The sequence below is a fragment of the Temnothorax curvispinosus genome, unplaced genomic scaffold (genome assembly GCF_003070985.1).
Source record: "Temnothorax curvispinosus isolate PA1 unplaced genomic scaffold, ASM307098v1 QBEX01015053.1, whole genome shotgun sequence".
In the NCBI taxonomy this organism is placed as follows: Eukaryota; Metazoa; Arthropoda; class Insecta; order Hymenoptera; family Formicidae; genus Temnothorax; species Temnothorax curvispinosus.
Window position 1 is genome coordinate 17,082 of NW_020224833.1, and position 19,345 is coordinate 36,426.

Genomic DNA, 19,345 nt, shown 5'->3' on the forward strand with positions numbered 1-19,345 from the left:
CACATGTTATGTTGTACCTTGCCCTTTAGCTAAGGCTTGGGCATAAAATAAATTTATCTCTCTCTCTCTCTCTCTCTCTCTCTCTCTCTCTCTCTCTCTCTCTCTCTCTCTCCTCGTCATACGTATTGCACTGCCATAGTATGTACATGCGCAATACTCTCACATTCGCGTGCGAACGCGAGGGGGGTTTTTGAAGATCCCTCGGGTGAGGGAAAATTACGGTACCTTATACCCGATAGGGTAAACTGACACAAACTGAATTAAGCCCAAATAAACAACTCAAAATTAATACACACAAAACACAATTATATAATTTTGCCGATTTTTTTTTAATTTAAAAACTATATATAGTGTTCCATTCTCTTCTCATAATAAGACTGTGCATATCGTTGCGACGCGACGTACCTCTCCGCTCTGAGGTCCTCGTCCATATTCACTCTCCAATCATTGTATCTACTACATCGTCGTATAATGTGGTTCAAATTCTCACGCTCATGGCTACATTCCCACCTCTTTTTATCCACATAGCCCTTTCTCTTTAAGGAAACACCAAAGTTGTAATGATTGGCTCTCAATCTATTAATAAGTGTCACGAAATATATCTCGCTTTATATAATATATACGCTTTCCTAGCGTACATCATCAGATCCCCGATGGGCACCTCCACGGTTCGTTTTCTCACGCGCAGCCTCCTTGGCAAGGCCATTGGCCATCTCATTCCCCGCGATACTGACATGAGCCGGAATTCAAACAAGCACGACTCGTCTATCGTAGTTCCTCTCCAAACTATAAAAATGAAGTCTAGCCTCCGTAATGTAACGGTTCTTGTGTACATTTAATTTATTTAATTGATTATTGCGAATCGCCTCAAAAGATGATTTACAGTCAGACAGAATCACAATATGTCTATCTCTGTGGTCCCTCTGAAGGATCATTAATTCCAAAGACTTGATAGCGAACGCTTCGGCCGTGAAAGATGAGCATATTTTCGGAAGACTCATCTTATACGCAATTTTCTGATTGCTAATAACAATACTGGCGCCAGTGGCGCAATTCGTCTCATCATATGAACCGTCAGTAAAAATGATCTCCGAAGAAGTTCTTAATTCATATTTAGGAGATAACATCGCAGATGAATGCCTTGTCAGAATACCTGTTATTCGCCTTTCTAAGTTGTCCAATTGAAGTGTCAACCACAGCCTTATATGTGTGTGCACCGAAGGACCCTTGGAAAATCTCAAATTTTCTAGGTTGGCCTATTCTATCTCTGAATGGGAAGTATTTTTTCCAAACAACAGACAATAACGACAATCTGTACATAAGCTGGCGATAACGGGCAAAGTTTTCCCGTTCGTAAAGTCGTTGCAACTTGCCGTACAAACCATTATCGTTGTACGCAATGGCTTTACCAACGAAGTTCCTAGCAAGCATCTTGGCCCGATCTCTAATCAATCTCACCTTGGCCTCCGCGACAATAACATTGTTGGGAGTACTGTTTCTGTACCCTAAAGCCGTACGAATACCCATATATTGGGTTCTTTCCAGCTTAAGCTGGTAAGCACTGTCCTTGGGATAGTACACAAAGTTACCGTAATCAGTTATAGATCTCACTAGACTCTTGTACAGCATAAGGGCCGTGTTAACCTCCATGCCCTTCGAGACCTTACATAAATATTTCAAAATGGAATTTGCTCTATTAACTTTTCCTCTCATTCTTGAATCTGACGATAAAATCTGAGGCCGTTGTCCAACTAGATTCCAAGGAATTTAGCCTCCCTGCTATTATATGTATCGTACAATTCTGGACCTGAATACTCAGAGTTCTATCCCAGCCACCACATTTGGAAAATTCCACAAGAACAGTCTTCTTCGGCTCGATATCAAGACCGATCTTACTCAATTTTTCGGCGATCAAATTAACTGCACGTTGGAGGAGAAGCCGATTACGCTGTTGATTAGGGCCAGACACATAAAGACCAATGTCATTAGCAAATTCCATAGCTCTATACCCTCTGGTAAATCAGAACAACGACCTTCAGTGTACAGAGAATACAATGCTGGACTCAGAACGGCACCCTGCGGGAGCCTTTTATAAAGAAGACGATTAACAAATTCTTGTGAATTGATAATGAATCGTACCGTTCTCAGGTAAAGCCATTTACTAAAAAATTGATTATACCTGAAGGGCATTTAAGTGCCTTCAATTTATCCACCATGATGCAATAATCCACGTTGTCGTACGCTTACGAAACGTCCAAGAAAGCCGCCAAAGTGTATTCCCCCACGCACATAGATGATCGAATGCCCGAAGTAATTTTAGCCAGGTTATCGACGCATGATTTATCTTTCCTGAAGCTATTTTGTATCTTGCTGAATTTGATAGAGAAATTGGCCGAACCTTCTCTCGACCGACCTTGTCGATGAAGACCACTTGATACTTTACCCAGTCAGCCGGCAAAATATCTGTAGACCAGACAATGTCAAACAGCTCGAGTAAACAAATGCAACCAGCCTCTGGGAGCTCCCTAATCATTCTGTACTCCATACCATCTAGCCCGGGGGCAGAATTTCTTCTAATCATGTCGATGGCTCTATCCAGTTCAGATCGTTGCACAGTGGGCCAGGGACCCGGAAACAGTAGCCAAAATTAATAAAGTGAACTAATCTTTTTTAAACATGTATCCTATAGGTTTTTGGGGTCGCTGATTCCGAATCTGATGTCAAAAAGTGTAAATTCAAAATGGCGGACCCAATATGGTGACTAAAACTATTGTTTTTGATCAAATATGCATGACAGTCGGTACTAAAGGGTTTTTGGGGTCGCTGATTCCGAATCTGATGTTAAGAAGTGTAAATTCAAAATGGCGGATTCAATATGGCGACTAAAATTATTTTTTTTGATCGAATATGGATGACAGTCGGTACTAAAGGGTTTTTGGGATCGCTGATAACACAGCCCCACAAAAAAATGAAATTTCTGTCCGGCGGACCGGACTAGTCAATTCTTACGTATTTTGGGTCGCTGAATCCGAATCCGAGGTCAGAATTCAAAAGTTGGTTCCTTTTTTTTCTAATCTCAAAAAACATACTTTTTTAGTACATTTTGAGCCGTAATGAAAAAGCGCGAGCTAGCTTCGAAATTCTGACCGTGGATTCGGATTCAAAAGCTTGAATTACTTAACAATTGACTAGATTTTTTAATAAAAAAAATGGCAGATCCAATATGGCGGACCCAATATGGCAGATGTTTCTTCAAATTGATCCGATTCGCTTGAAACTTGGTACTCGGGGGTTTTTGTGGCTGAGTACGAATCTGATGTCAGTTTTCCAAAATTCAAAATGGCAGATTCAGTATACCCGATGAGTTTTTGAAAATTGACCAGATTTACCTAAAATTTGTTACTCGAGGGTTTTCGGGGTCGCTGAATACGAATCTGACGTCAGATCATAACATAATCACACTGAAAATGCAGTTTTTTCCACATGAGAAAGTACAAATCTTATATATATATTTGACGTCCAAGACCACAATAGAGTCAAAGTATATCCATGACTTGATCCTTCTGCAACCACGGTACCTCCACATGGTGACGGTGGGCAACGGATTTATTCCGGCGAAATTCCTGGGTTAGATACTTGACGCCGTCATGGCAGAGGGTAACAACCTTTTAACGATGCAGGGTCTCGGAAACCCAGTATCGGCGACTGGTCAGGATGGCTTTCGGGAGAGCAGATCGACTGTGGATGCGATCTTATGCATTCGGGCCTTCCTGGAGGCCGCGATGGAGACCGACAGGGTGGTGTTGGCCGTTAGCTTTAATGTAGCGTGATCGAATCTCTCCTTGGTCTTCCAACCTGAGAGTAAACGTCGAAGATGCGATCGATTCGGAGCATTTGCATATCGGCATATCCTGACAGACTACCAAACATTCGTATGAATTTTATTTTATTGATTTGACTGCGCTTTTCTATTAATTGACTCATTTTATCGCGATTGACTGTAATTTATCGTCTAAAATTTTCATGTATTATTTTTATTTTTACGCTCTGAAGATGACACAAAAAAAGTGTCAAAACGTCCAAATTTGTATTAACTAATATATATATTTTATTATTGACTTATTTTGATTGCGCATTAATTACCGCGCGTGGCTCTGATTGCCTCTCTTACTTCCTTTTATTTTATTTAAAAATTGAAACAACAATGTGTAATAATAACATTAATGACATACCGATATGAATCTGGGGTGGCCATTTTCCATATAGCGATAAATAATTGTTTTTCAGGTGATATTGTTTTACGTCCTGATTTTGATCTTAGTAATTTAGGTTTTAAAATTTGTAGAATAAAATTAAATGTTGCTTGCTTTATTCTAAAAAAGAGTTTATTTTATAAATTAAATATTTTTCCTCATCGAATAATAATTCTAATAATGTTATTATTTGCGCAAATATAACACACAATAACCTATCGTCTGCCATTTTGACGTGCTCATAGTCGCTTACATTGCCAAAACGAACGATATTTCTTACTATTGTGTAAGCGCTCAGATACCAAATCGAACGATTGAAAACAGCGCTTATAAGCGTGAGCGCTTACAGCGCGTGAGCGTCCAAACCGAACGCACCCTTGGTTCCTTCTTCTGTGCGCGGGAGTGGGGGCCGTTACGTATCGACTACGCCGGTGCTCGGCCGTGGGGCGCGGAGTGCTCTCGCGGCAATTTACCGCACCGCTCAATGTCTTGTATCGACGAAGTTCGTGACTCTTGTATCGGCGCCTTTCGAGGCCTACAACCTTGGTGATTTACGCTGTCCGCGGCTTATACGACGAGTGGTTCGTCCTGGCCTCTATTTTGAGCAGGCCTGCTTGATGGCTAAATTATAAGAAGAAGAAGCCATCTATAATACCCAGGCAAAAGCAACCGTACGTACGGTGACGACGACATTTCTTAATTGTAAAATTTCGGACTTTGCATCGTAATATCTCCGCTCGTAGGGCACGTAGCGGAAAAATAAAAACACTCTTATTATATAATTCAAACCCAAGCTATCGATCAAGTCTACTTAGAACTTGATCCGTTTACTCGTTATTGAGATATTAAAATCTCGAGTACTCGCAACTCGTGCGTTCTACCGTGTCTCTTGATATTAAGTATTATTCTGATTTACACAATATTTTGGGATTTTTTTACAGTTTCGCAAATATAGAACTCATGACGTTACCAAAAGAAAATCCTGTAGTAAGAACTTTATTATGAAAAAATTATGTGCTATATACAATTTTAATGATTAAAGCGGATTTAATCCGATTTACATAGCTATACTTTCATTACTCGATTGAAATGGATTAAGCGCAGATACGATTGAAACCGATTGAGTCAGATTCAGATGGACCCGGAAATATTGCATTAAATCCGATTCCGGTGTTGTATTAAAATTTCACGATTGATGCGGATTCAATACGATTCATGTAGCCACTTTATTTACCCGATTAAAATGGATTGGCATTAATACGATTGAAACTGATTGAGTCGGATTCAAATAAATCCGGAAATATCGCATTAAATCCGATTCCGGTATTGTATTAAAATTTCACGATATATGCGGATTCAATACGATTCATGCGGTAACTTTATTTATACTTGATTAAAATGGATTGGCATTATTACGATTGAAACCGATTGAGTCGGTTTCAGATCAATCCGTAAATGCCGAATTAAAAACGATTGATTTGTTATTAAAACCGATTTACTTCCAATCGAGCATCTAATTAACCGGATTGAAAACGCATTCATTCCGATTCAATTTCACCAAATTTAATGCGAAACCAATCGGATTCAATCGGTCATTTTTAGCAGGGTTGATTCCTGTCAACTTTAACGTTTAATATCTCGCGTCGCGGGGCAGAGCGACGCTTTTTTCTGCCAGATTCGGTCGTTTTGAGCAAAAACGCGTCGATTGAGCCTCATTTCATCGAAATCGGAGAGGATCTTCTTCTTTTTCTTTGGTATGGTCCGAGTCTACTTGTAGGAATTCGTACGGTCGGAATTCTACTATTGACCAAGATGGCCGTTAAGGTCCGCGTGTTCAAATGATGACTCGGGAGTTTGGGACAATCATATATTTACAAAGACGTAATACAATGTATGTACAATGTTAGGTAATATTTATACAAGCGGGTAAAGAACCCGGTAAAGAGTTCGGTGATCGCGTAACAAAGTTATATGCGAAATACCGTAGGAACTGTATGTAACATCGTTTCGTGCTTGTATAAACGAATGTCTGTTACGCTTGAATAGCGAAACACGAGTTCCGTTCCACTGTCGAGACACAAGTGCTTGAACCGTTAAGGTGCGATTTCATTGACGCTAGAAACCAGCGGCAGCGTCAAGAAAATGTAGTGGGGGAAAAAGTTCAGACCGTCTCAACTTTTTAACGTACCGCAAAATTCAACGGAACTTCTACCCCCCACTACATTTTCTTGACGCTGCCGCTGGTTTCTAGCGTCAATGAAATCGCACCTTTATGGGATGCGCACGATTGCGATTATGGCGCAGGCGTGGAAAGTCTTAAGGCGACTCTCCACCGTTTCGTATTTCAGCCAATGAGGTGTGAGTCGCTATACACTCGATGAGGCCTATGTCATCTCTCAGCGCATACGCGCGTTCTTTAGTTTCCGTATTGTCCGTAAGGGTCATAGGAGGGAAATTTAAATGGTAAGCTAACAGGATTTGAAGAAGGATAAAAGCAGACGACATAATACCACAAGGGGATTAACGAGCAGTGGAAAAATATCAAGAGGACTCAAAAGAAAGTTTGCTCTGAGAATTAAGAATGCAGTGGAAAGTGATATGATTTGCATCTTGGCGGGGATCACCACAAGGGCAGCTGTGTGAGCTGATGATATTTTTACGAGCTAAATTGTGATTTAAATTGTAATGATCGCTTCTTAGTCGATTAATCATTACAATTTCTTTTTTCCTTAAAAAAGTAGAGTAAAACCAAGGTTTATTATCTGCTGTAGATTTATATATGGAAAACTAAAAGTTACCTCTCTCGCGTGAGGATTATTTATGAAAACGTTTGTTCAGTTTCCGCTTTACTATAATACACATGTCAGGATAGGGTATTTTAAAATGATGTTTAAAACCGTGAAAAACGGCCGATTTAGCCGCCTTATCCACAATTTTATTCCTCTTAACTCCCTTATGGGAAGGAATCCAAATAATCACAATCTCAATGCCTAAGGAAGTAGCTTCTGCAAGCTTATGTTTAATTAAGGAAATAATACTATATAATTGGGATGTGGAATTCTCCAAGAAGAAACAGTTTCTAGCACGCTTTTAGAGTCCGATAAGATTGTCGCTTTTGTCACGTTCTGTCTGTTGTTTGTCCGTTTTTTGGTCAATGCATTTAAGTAATTTATCAGAGATTTGGACAAGTTGTGTGATAATTATTATTATTATTTGGGAGCGAAAAGATATCGAACTTTATAAGTTTCGTAACGAGGATCAATTCTATTTATTTGATTATAATTAGGATAATCAATTATGAAATCAACAGAAATAAATTTAAATGGAGATGCGTTTTCTAATTGTTGCAATTTCTAGAGGAGGGAGAAAGGATTTTGATTAGAAGTAATAGCTTGTTTGATCTGGAACCTAATTCTTTTAATTTGAACTCGTCTACCTTCCTTTTTCATCATTCAGCCGCGTTCTCAAAAATGAATTTGATTGATTGCCACACTCTTTGTCAGCGCCCAGAGCCAATCCGCTACACTCTTCATCAGCGTAGAGGCCAAATTCATTTTCGGGAATTATTAACGATTATTGCAATTCCCGAGAATCAACTCCGTAATTGCCACGCCTTTTGGCAGCGAAAGTACCAGTTCGTTACATCACTCTTCGTCAGCGAAAAGGACAGATCGCTACACTCTTAATTTGTTAGCGAGTAGTATCTCAGGAGTGAATTTGTTAATTAAAGATTCAACAAATACGAGATGAGATTTCCGATTTCAAGCTTATTCTTTTCTCAAACTTATCTTACCTTCATTCTTTAAGTCTTAGTACAAAACTAAGTTATGCGTGAAACGCGGTCTTAAAATATAAGAGTACAGGGATTAAGTCCCAGAATCGAGCGCGAATGTTCGGTCTTAAACGTACAGTCGAATTTTAGAAATTAGAAGTGACTGTCTGGAGTCAAATAAGAGTTAGAGACAAAGTTAAAAATCGATGTTTCTGGAGTCGAAATTGAAGTGTCGTTAGAATCAAAGTTAAAAACGATGTGTGTCGCTCCGCGGCGTTTTCCGTCCTATTTATATCCGAAATGGCCAGAACCCCCCGCGCGAGATTCTCACCACTTCCTACGCGTCTTAAGGGGGGAAGGTTTTCTAGAAATTTCTAGAAGCGTAGTTTTAGGCCCCATCTGGGCCTCAGCCTGTCAACAGCCGTTTGATAACCGAAAGATAAACAAAACATTTATACTTGGAACTCTGAGCTAGCGTGCGTCGTCTAAAACGTTCAAAAATTCTAATGTGCGTCGTTTGAAATTTTAGGGTAAAATTTCCATACGTAACACTTTACTATATTGACGGTTGACGATAATTATGAGGGCCTGGTAAATGGCCCAGGGTTCGGCCGAGAATACAGAGACGTCACAAGAGAGCTTATGCTTAATAATTATGTTCAAAGTAGGAGAGTAAACGTTGAATCCAACCGGATTATCTGAGTTGGATTTCGAACTGTCTGTGTAAAAAGAGGTAGCCTGCATTAAATAAGGCTCTGCGAAGTCATTGAAAAAAGAAGTGACCCAGATAGCCAAGCATATCTGAATGAAACAATCGGGTGTTTGCAAAACACGAAAAGAATTCGAGCGCAATATCTGAACAGCCGGCTAAAACCTTCTGAAGGTCACTTGACACCTTATATCAAGGTCAAGGTCATTCTCCTAAGTGTACCTTCAAGGTTATACATGAAGTTGCCCTCTTTCTGTATAATTACCACAATCTTTTTCTTTAAAAATCATTTTTTTGTCAAAAGACTTATAGCAGAACGATCTACTGCATATTTATTAGTGTAACTATTATATGTATACATATACTATATATTACTATTAATATAACTGCTATGTTTTGTCTTAGATTCCGGCAAAGCGAGGTATGAAAGTAGTTAAGATTGGTGGACCTGTTTATCGAATTGGTGTAGGTGGTGGTTCAGCGAGTTCTATGGAAGTGCAAGGTGACAATAGCATGGAACTGGACTTCGGCGCTGTGCAACGCGGCGATCCCGAAATGGAGCAAAAATTGAATCGCGTTGTGCGCGCGTGTGCAGAGATGGGTGATGATAATCCGATTCTTAGCATTCATGATCAAGGTGCTGGTGGCAACGGAAATGTCTTGAAGGAGTTAGTTGAGCCTGCCGGTGCTGTTATCTTCACGAGAAATTTTGACCTTGGTGATCCCAGTATCAGCACGTTGGAGCTTTGGGGTGCGGAGTACCAAGAGAGCGACGCAATTTTATGTAAGCCGGAGGACAGTGATTTGTTGAAGAAAATCGCTGCGCGTGAAAAGTGTCCAATCAATTTTGTCGGCACTGTTACGGGAAATGGAAAAATTATTGTTTCTGAGGAAGAGAATTGCGATATTTCAAAATATCTAAATAACGAAGACAAAAACCTAGATAGCAGTAAGCATCCAGTAAACCTAGAGTTGGAGGTCATTCTTGGAAAAATGCCTTGCAAGGTTTTTAATTTACGTGAGATGCCGTTGCAGAGATTTCCAATGAAACTGCCTAATGGATTAACTGTGCTTAGCGCGTTGGATAGAGTTTTACGGCTTCCTTCAATAGCTAGCAAGCGGTATGTTTTATGTTATTATATATATATATATTTTTATTATATTATTATATTATTTTTTATTAATAGCGAAAAAGATGCAAGTGTTGCTTTTCGATTTTCATAAGTTTTACATATATTATAGGACAATTCGTAATAAAATATCCACATTTTTTTATAAGTGTTTTTTTGCACGTTACAAAAATGAAATACTTTGTTATAAAAGATCGAATTTTACATTTTTAAGCAAACATGGTCAATAGGAAATAATATTTAAAATAAATGTTCAATGGTTTTTAACTTTTAAAATAATTTAGTTCTTTTATAAATACATTTTTTAAGTGTCTCTTATTTTTCTTAATTTTTGAAAATTCTAAATTTTGTTTATAGGAAATACTTAAAGAGCATTTAATCTTATACATATTTATTAACCCCTTGACTGTTAGGTGAAAAAAATGCTTGTGGGTAAAAAATGTTTTTGACAAAAGAGTTAATAAAATTATGAAAAAGGTGCTTTCTGAGGATTTTTTAATTCGCTAAATCTGAATCTGAGGTCAAAATTTTAAAATTTAAAATGGCGGAAAAGTTTATAAAAATTAATCAAGGAGTGAACACGCTCATGTACAAAAATAGAAATGAAAAAGGGTTAATGAACAATAGATGTTAAATAATTACTTTATTAATTTGCATATATATACTATAAATTGGTACGTTTCGACTTCACCAAGTCTTCTTCAGTCATACAGATTAAACATTTAATACTTTAACGTAACATAGAGAACAGATTGAAATGAGTCAAGCGTTTAAACAGAGTAAACAGAGAAAATGAGATAAAAGTCACAAATCCAATAACATGATCAAGAAACCACATTACAGTTGAAAGCATGACGATACATAACTAGATAGTCGTTGGATCTATATAATGTCCGACTGTAAGACCAAGATAAAACGTAGTCCGCGGTTAGAATATTTATATAATTAATTCCTCGGTCGGAAGCGAAAACAAATCGGGTCAAATAGTAAGAATTAAAGTCGTCAAAAATGTTATTGATTTCGGAGATGTTAGATAGTCAAAATATGTAAAGAAAGTTCTAAAAAAAAATCGTATAAACAATTAGAAATTGTTAGAGGAACAGTGTAATTTGGAAGTCTGTTATTACTTATTATATATTTGACAAGAAAAGTTGAATGTGATAGTTTTCAATGTGCATTGTAGCGCATTGTGGTTTGCGGCATTCTTTTTCTCAGCGAAAGATTTATCAAATACACCTATCAAATTGAGGGGCCCCGGAAATAACATTCTTGCCAATAATTTTTTGTTTGCTCGATTTATTGGCCCTTTTCTTTTATTATTTGTACACATACGTGTAAGGGGAGGAAGCCACTCGTTAAAATGTATTATATTAGTCAGGATTTATTACTGAATACAGAATCGTGAAAACGAGAGAGACTGGCTCTTTCGGCGGTCGTCGCAGGACTGAGCCTGTTTTTCCCGTTGCCGGGACGCGCTGCTTTTAACAAAATAACGTCGAACATAAAACTAACGCTCTTGTCGCGAAGCGGGCACGAAAATATTTACGCGACCGAAGGACGATCGAGTTGCTATGCCGCATTATACTATAGTTCCTACATACGACAATTCCTTTATTTTAATAAAGTATATACATCTTTATGCGTGAGATTAATTGAAATAAATTAGATTTTATAGTTAACCAATTTGTCAAGTATGCTGAAATATGAGTCGTCAAGCAATTCTGTGTCTGTTAGAATTTATCCTGTTTTTTTTGTTTAAAATCAATGAACGCAAAAAAAATATTAAAACGGACCCATTTAAGCATTCTGTAATCTCTGAACATTACTAAAGGACCCCTTTTCTGCACAACTCTTATGAAAATTGGATTTTGGTGAAATTGGCTGAAGCTTCGGAAATAGATAGTTTATGTGATGCTGATCGAAAATTATAATAGGCAAGATTCACAATAATCGACCGTTTAAGCACTATCAGCGTTCAAAAGTCAAAACAAGGTTATTTCAGTACTATTGTAAGACAGTGAATTACAAATGTATTATTCTGCAGAATCACGTAATTTATTTTTTTTTGTTAATACAAAAATATGTGTTTATGTGAAAAACATGTACATGCATGTACATATATGAAGCCCGGCTGGCGCACAGAAAAAAAAGTATCAAATCAACACTGATATACTTTTATATACGTAAGAATATATAATTTTCTTATAAGAATTTCAACTTTTTATTTCAACTTTTTTTTCTTAATTGAACCATATATAAAATCTCGTTTAACTACATAAATAACTTTATTCAAGCAAGTTTTCTTTGTTTAACGCAATATAATCTCATTTCAAAATTATATATTCTTGCGTATATACAAGTATATCAATGTTGATTTGACACTTCTTTTTTTTGTGCGGCCGAGGTATGACAGCGTGGTTAAAATTCCGCGGTTATAATTCATATATGTGTGTATACTGTGACGACAACGACGATGTCCTCACGGTCTCGCCGGCCGTGAAGGAGCGCGCTGTCGCTTTATTCACTAAAGATCTTACGAAAAATCAATCACGACAAGACTCTCAGAAACCCAGATGGTAGCTCGACTAAATAATTCCTCAAAATATTGGGCGCCAGGTGCGATTCCTCGCACCACGATCCACAAGATCGCAATTCTCTCAGGTGTGAGTTTCTTCGGATAATCGCGGTCGGAGGAGGAGAGGGAACGTAGCGCAGTTAACACACGCAAATAACAATAATACAAATATAATGTATTTGACAGAAAAGGTTACGTCAGAATAAATCAGCAAGTTGTTTCAGACGGAATCGGTGAATTACAATCTTAGAGAGAAGATTACTTCAGAATAAATCGGCAGGTTTTTTTAAAATGAATCGGTGAATTACAAATTTTCTCTTGAATGTTTGGCTGCGGAACGCGGAAACTACGAGATACAATAACGCGGAAATTAGCCTAAGGACGCAACTTATAAGACGCAGTTACACGACCGCAATACACAATACGCGATTACACGAACGCAAGACACAATACCTACGCGCGACGATTTTCCAACGGCCGAATAACCACCCGCGACGTCTCGCGAATGGTCCCAAATAAATAGCTAGACGCGGGCCTCCCGCGAAAAGCCCCAAAGATCTAAAACAGGTGCCTCACGCCCCGGGACGTGATTGCGCGAACATTACTCCCCCGTTCTGCGACAATACGGTCCACCTCGGCGCGAAGGACACCTCGCTACATTACGCATCACGGTTACACAAAACGCTATTACACGAAACACTAAGACACGACAAAAACTACAACGAATCACACGGTGACTGTCGGCCGCGTACGATTTTTCGGGCAGGGCGATCCCATATTACTCTGTTGGCCGGGCCCTCCGTCAGTATTCCATTTAATAATTACTTGCTTGGTAGTTCTCATCAGCACAAACGCGATGCTACCAAATACTTCGCGACACGGTACGCGATTCTCTAAGCATGCTTCCCGCGGCTCTATGCCGCTCTCGGAAGGGTCCCGGCCGTCAGAACAATCTTACTTGTACCCAGACGTGGGTTACGAGGTGCTCGAGTAGTGGCCTTACAAATTACGCAAGCTCGGCTGCTGGTCCTCTCGGGATGTCGTCCCTCGCCACGCTGACACGACAGTGACGATCCTCTAGCCCGACGGCACATGTGCTAGAGACCTAAAAAGCCCTATGCGAGCCGAGCGCCTCCCGCTTCCGTCGGCGTCGGCGCCCCTCGTGGCTTCCTCGCTCGCCGGCGGCAGGTTTGAAAAGCCTATTCTCGAGTCCGGCTGACCGGGCCGCGACTCTGGTGCCGGTGTACGACGGCCAGGCTGGCCAGGATGGCTCCGTCGACCGGTAGGCAATGCTCCGTGGCGATCTCCCTCCTTCGCGATTCGGCAGGCTTCATCCCGGCGAACATCGGGGCTGATGCGCTCGCCCTGCGAGACGCTCCAACGCCGGCATATGGGCCCAATCGTGACCCGCCCGCCGGCCAACTCCTACGTAGAACGCCTCTCGTAAACTCCCTCGGCGCGACTCAAGTCGTTACAATTTCCTCCTGGTCATCTACTCGATACCTGAAATCCTCGAAAATAATATAATGTACCGAATTCTAACGTTGCCGCCCCGCCTCGCTCCGGCGGAGACGACATCCCGGACGTTCCCCCCGGTCGAGCTATCGTCTGGACAGGGGACGTGACTATGTCACGTCACAATACATACACGCATGTACATATTTTTTTTTTACATAAATACATATTTTTGTATTAATAAAAAGAATAAGTTGTGTGATTCTACAGAATAATACATTGTAAAAGACTCACACAATAGTGCTGAAATAACACTTTATTTTGACTTTTGAACTGATAGCATTTAAACGGTCAATTATTGTGAATCTTGTCTATTAATAACTTTCAATCAGCATCATATAAACTATCTATTTCCGAAGCTTCAACCAATTTCATCAAAATCTACTGTCCTACAATAGTATTAAAATAACACCTTGTGGGGATACGTATGTCGATGTCGATCATGGATAATAGTGATGGAGAGAAGTGTATGGTTGGATGTAACGATGGTATGTGGAGGATGCGTCCCCAAAAATACCATGCGACTCTCTGCGAGTCGCGTTGGTGCCACTCCACTATATGCCTGCCTAACTCTTGTCGTCCGATGAGATTGTCGGTGAGAGTGTCGATCAGGGCAATGAATATTGCTGTCGAATTTGTTTATATATTTACGTCGGCGTGGTCAAGCGCCCGCGAGAAAACGTGTCTAATTACCGTGTTGGCATCTTGGTAGGGGCGCGCGCGGCCACCACAACCTTATTTTGACTTTTGAACATTGATAGCGCCTAAACTGTTTATTATTGTGAATCTTGCATGCCTATTGTGACTTTTGATCAGCATCACATAAACTATTTATTTCCAAAGTTTTTGCCCATTTTACCGAAATCTAATTTCCATAAGAGTTGTGTGGGTCTTTTACACTTTTGATTGGCACAACACAGAAATACGTGATTCTGAACCTAACTTTCATAAGAAACTTATATCGGAAATGCTGCATATCAAGGAACAAAAAAACATAAATTCTAACAAAGACACAGAGTTGCTTTGACGACTCATACTTCTGCATACTTGACGAACTTGGCTAATTATAAAATCTTACAAATTAATTTTTATGCAAATCTAGTGATATTTTAAATGTTTGGCCATCATATCTGTCATTTGAAATTAACCAACTTTAATTTAAAAAACGGAATCAATAGCTTCAAAAACTCTTCAAATATTTTTATGCAATTAAACCATATTTTGAATTTTTTGCTTATCATATTGAATTTACCATTTTAAATTCTTGAAATTTTATTTTGAATTTGAAATCAGCGGTTTCAAAAACTTTTAAATATTATGCAAATTAAACAATTTTTTGCATTTTTAATTTGCAATATTAAATCTGCCATTTTGAATTTCACAATTTTGATTTGAAATTTAAATTCAGTGACCCCAAATACATGAAAAAATAAGGTACTGTTTTAATTGCTCCGTTAAAAGTATCTTTTCTTAAATGTGCGGATTTTTTCGTCATAAACAGTCCTGGCCAGTTTTTTCGGATGTGCGGATATTTCCGTCATTGACAATCAGGGGATTAATGTGTAGTAAAATTGTTTTTTTAGAATTAAAAAATCTCTTATTCAAATAAAGACATTGACAACATTAAGGAGGTTCTACAGATAATGGATGTATCTGAAAATTGGAAAAAACTTTATGGACGTATAAATTGAGATGCGAGAAAAGTGCTCGAAAAATTTTAGCATCGGTTACCGTGTAAAAATTTGCAAAAATGAATTTTGAAATCACAGTTTTTAACATAAGCTACATATGGCAGAGGGGCTCTTGGAGACAGGAAACGAGATATTAATTATATAAAGACGACCTACCAGAGATTAAAAAAACGGAGCTCTTATTGTAGATCTTAATCTAACCTTTTCAGAAATATCGAGAAAAACAAGTGTTATCGCGTAAAATTTTGTGATATTGGCTATTGAAACAGGCCATATCACAGTTCACGTAGCGTGCTTCGAATAACAAGGGAGATTTGGCAATGTCGCAGCGACTGCACCCGCGCGAAAAGTGTACAGCCAGTACAGCACCACAGTATGACAGCACCTCAAACTTAAGCACCTAACGTTTACGAGCGCTTACGGAGAAGTACTCGCTCTAGAATTATGTGAAATTGTGAAATAACCACGGTCATATGAGCAGAACTGTCAAGTTCGCGACGTTACCACATTTTCTTCCATTATAAGCCGCCAGAGTCAAAGGAGCAGTTACACGATATTTTTAATTATTCCTCGCTTCGACTAATATGGGTATGATATAAGCTCTAACGTCATCAAAATTCACGAAAATATTTTATGAATACTTAGAATCGATGAATTTGAAGATTTTCTCTTCATCTCTCAACTGACTAGGGAGTACCTGTAGAACCTCCTTCCGTATTTATATGATTATTTAGTTTAGACAGTTTTATATAGGACATAGTATGAATAAAATATTTAGAAGTACTATATATTTTTGTTAGTGATATATATTACATTGAAATTTTTAAAAGTATATACTTATAAAAGTGTATACTAAGACTAAATAAGGAATAAAGATATTACTAAAAAAGTAAATAAGCAATAACGCTATTCATATTGATTTATACTATAATATATTTAATGCTCATTAAAATGGGAGTGGGATGAAACAATTAAATATATTTCTTAAATTACAAAATTTCATGCCTGTATAAGAGAATAAATTCGGGGAATATATAATATATATATAAAAAAATAAAAAGTACATAAATATATAAAAAATTGTATTATACTAATATAGTACTTCCTCCGATTTTCTTTATTCTAAGTTGTTAATAGCAGTTAATATTTGTATTGCGTTTCAATCATTTACATAATTTTGTGAAAGTATTAAAAAATTTCTTATTTTTATAATCTCTAATTTTTCAATTTTTTTAAGAATATGATATGAATAAAATCTAAAAACTTTGTATTGCATTCTTACCAGGTATCTAACGAATAAAGTAGATCGTTGCGTGACTGGCTTAGTGGCTCAGCAGCAATGTGTTGGTCCATTGCATACTCCTCTAGCAGATGTTGCTGTGACAGCCATTTCGCATTTTTCTACGAAGGGCATCGCAACTTCCATTGGCGAACAGCCGATTAAAGGATTAGTGAACGAAGCAGCTGGTGCTCGAATGACAGTAGCCGAAGCTCTTAGCAATTTAGTATTCGCGCGAGTTTCCGCATTACAAGATGTCAAGTGTAGTGGCAATTGGATGTGGCCAGCAAAGCTTCCGGGTGAAGGTGCAGCACTCTACAAGGCTTGTTCAGCGATGTGTTCACTGATGAAGGAATTTGGGATCGCAATCGATGGCGGTAAAGATTCGCTCAGCATGGCCGTACGTACCGATAAGGATATTGTCAAGGCACCCGGTGCTCTCGTCATATCTTGCTACGCACCGTGTCCCGATATTCGTCAGGTAGTCACTCCCGATCTTAAAGCTCCCGCTATAGGACAACAAGGTTGCTTGCTCTTCATTGATTTGTCTTATGGCAAGAGCCGGCTTGGAGGAACTGCCTTGTCTCAGGTCTATTATCAATTAGGCAATGATGTGCCGGACGTCGAAGATGCACAGGCTTTCAAAAATGCCTTTAATGCTACGCAACAACTAATCGCCGATAAGAAGGTCTTCGCTGGTCACGACATTAGTGATGGTGGATTGATTACTTGTCTTCTAGAAATGTGCTTCGCTGGAATCTCAGGAATAAACGTTGATATAATTCATAAACCTGCACCTGTCATTGACGTTTTATTTTCCGAAGAGGTTGGTTGGATATTGGAAATCGATGAAAAATTTCAAAATGAAGCGATAAAAATGTTCCAATGCTACGGAGTTCCAGTGTATTCAATCGGAAAGTCCGTGGGTCTTGGAATGAACTCGAAGATAGTCGTTAAAGTTCGAAATGAGATTGTATTGAGCACTACAGTGATTGATTCGATGAACATTTGGGAAGAAACTAGTTATCAACTAGAACGCTATCAAACAAACATTATTTGTGCCTTGGAAGAGTTTTCCAGTCTGAGGGAACGAACTATTCCAGCTTATTGTCTGGGTTTTGACCCTGTTAGATCTCATTCAATACTAAAGGATTTGGAGCGTGTCAGAGTAGCCGTCATAAGAGAGGAAGGAATTAATGGAGATAGAGAGATGGCAGCTTCTCTGTTGGAAGCCGGCTTTGATGTCTGGGATGTTACGATGCAAGATCTGCTGAAAAACCGAATTACGTTGGATGTCTTTAGGGGTATTATCTTCCCTGGAGGCTTCAGCTATGCTGATGTTTGTGGTTCTGCCAAGGGATGGGCAGCCAGTTTCCTTTTCCATCCATCTCTACGTGAACAATTATCGCGATTTGTTGCTCGTGAAAATACTTTCAGTTTGGGCGTTTGCAATGGTTGCCAGTTGATGAGTCTATTAGGCTGGGTAGGTGACGAGAACACTAAAGACAGACCAGGAATTTGCTTGGATCATAATCTGTCGGAGAGATTCGAGTGCAGGTGGACCACTGTTCGAATCAAGAACTCGCCCTCGATCATGTTAAAAGGCATGGAGGATAGCGTGCTAGGTGTATGGGTGGCTCATGGAGAAGGGAGATTCACTTTTCGTGAAGAAGTTTTGAAAATTCTTGAACAGAATAACTGCTTACCAATCAGGTATGTTCTCACATTTTAACATATATTTGTAACAAACAAATTATTATATTTGGACTGATATTTTTTTATGAAAGTAACAAAAAAGTGTTCAAATTAGAAACTTGCACATTGCTTCCTCTTCATTACAGATTGCTACCATTGCTCCTATTTTATCTTGCTCACAAAGCTCCTCTTATGAGGAAACTTGTATTTTATTCGATGCATAATTATTAGTATTTATTAGTTTGGCTTTCTCATAGAGGAATTAAAATCAAATCTTTATTTTTTTCTCAACTGCATAATATTTACAAAAGAAATACAATTTAAGCGTTAACCTTCGAGTGGTTATTGTTTATTTAGGTATTAACTCCTAATATGAGTGTATTGTTTGCAGTTTTTAATCAATTTTCAAACTTTTAAGCAATACAAACAATTAAAATTGAAAATAAAATCTTCAAAATAAACAAATAAGTACATTAACTTCGCCAGCAATTTTAACCAAATTGAGAATAAGATGGAATTTTAATCGACGTAACTGGCAATCTCAAGATATACGCGTTTAAGATTTGAAATTTATTATGAACTAATAAATTTTTCAAATTGATTAAAATTCCATCTTATTTTCAATTTTTTCAAAATAAACATAAAATTTTCTCTATCAAAACATTAATATATTTAAAAGAACAAACTTTTCTGACTATTATGATGAATACAATTCGGGTGAGTAAT

At 38.3% G+C, this 19,345-nt stretch overlaps 1 protein-coding gene across 1 annotated transcript in view; it reads left to right on the forward strand.

Annotated features, from left to right (window-relative positions):
- Positions 1–18,671, forward strand: part of LOC112465303 (phosphoribosylformylglycinamidine synthase-like) — a gene marked incomplete at its 5' end in the record, with an annotated part of 25,983 nt that extends 7,312 nt beyond the window's left edge. Inside the window, 2 exons of the mRNA XM_025032808.1 lie at positions 9,140–9,855; positions 16,931–18,671. Coding sequence (XP_024888576.1) covers positions 9,140–9,855; positions 16,931–18,656 — 2,442 coding nt within the window. The remainder of the gene's footprint in view (positions 1–9,139; positions 9,856–16,930) is intronic.
- Between the last annotated feature and the right edge of the window lie 674 nt (positions 18,672–19,345).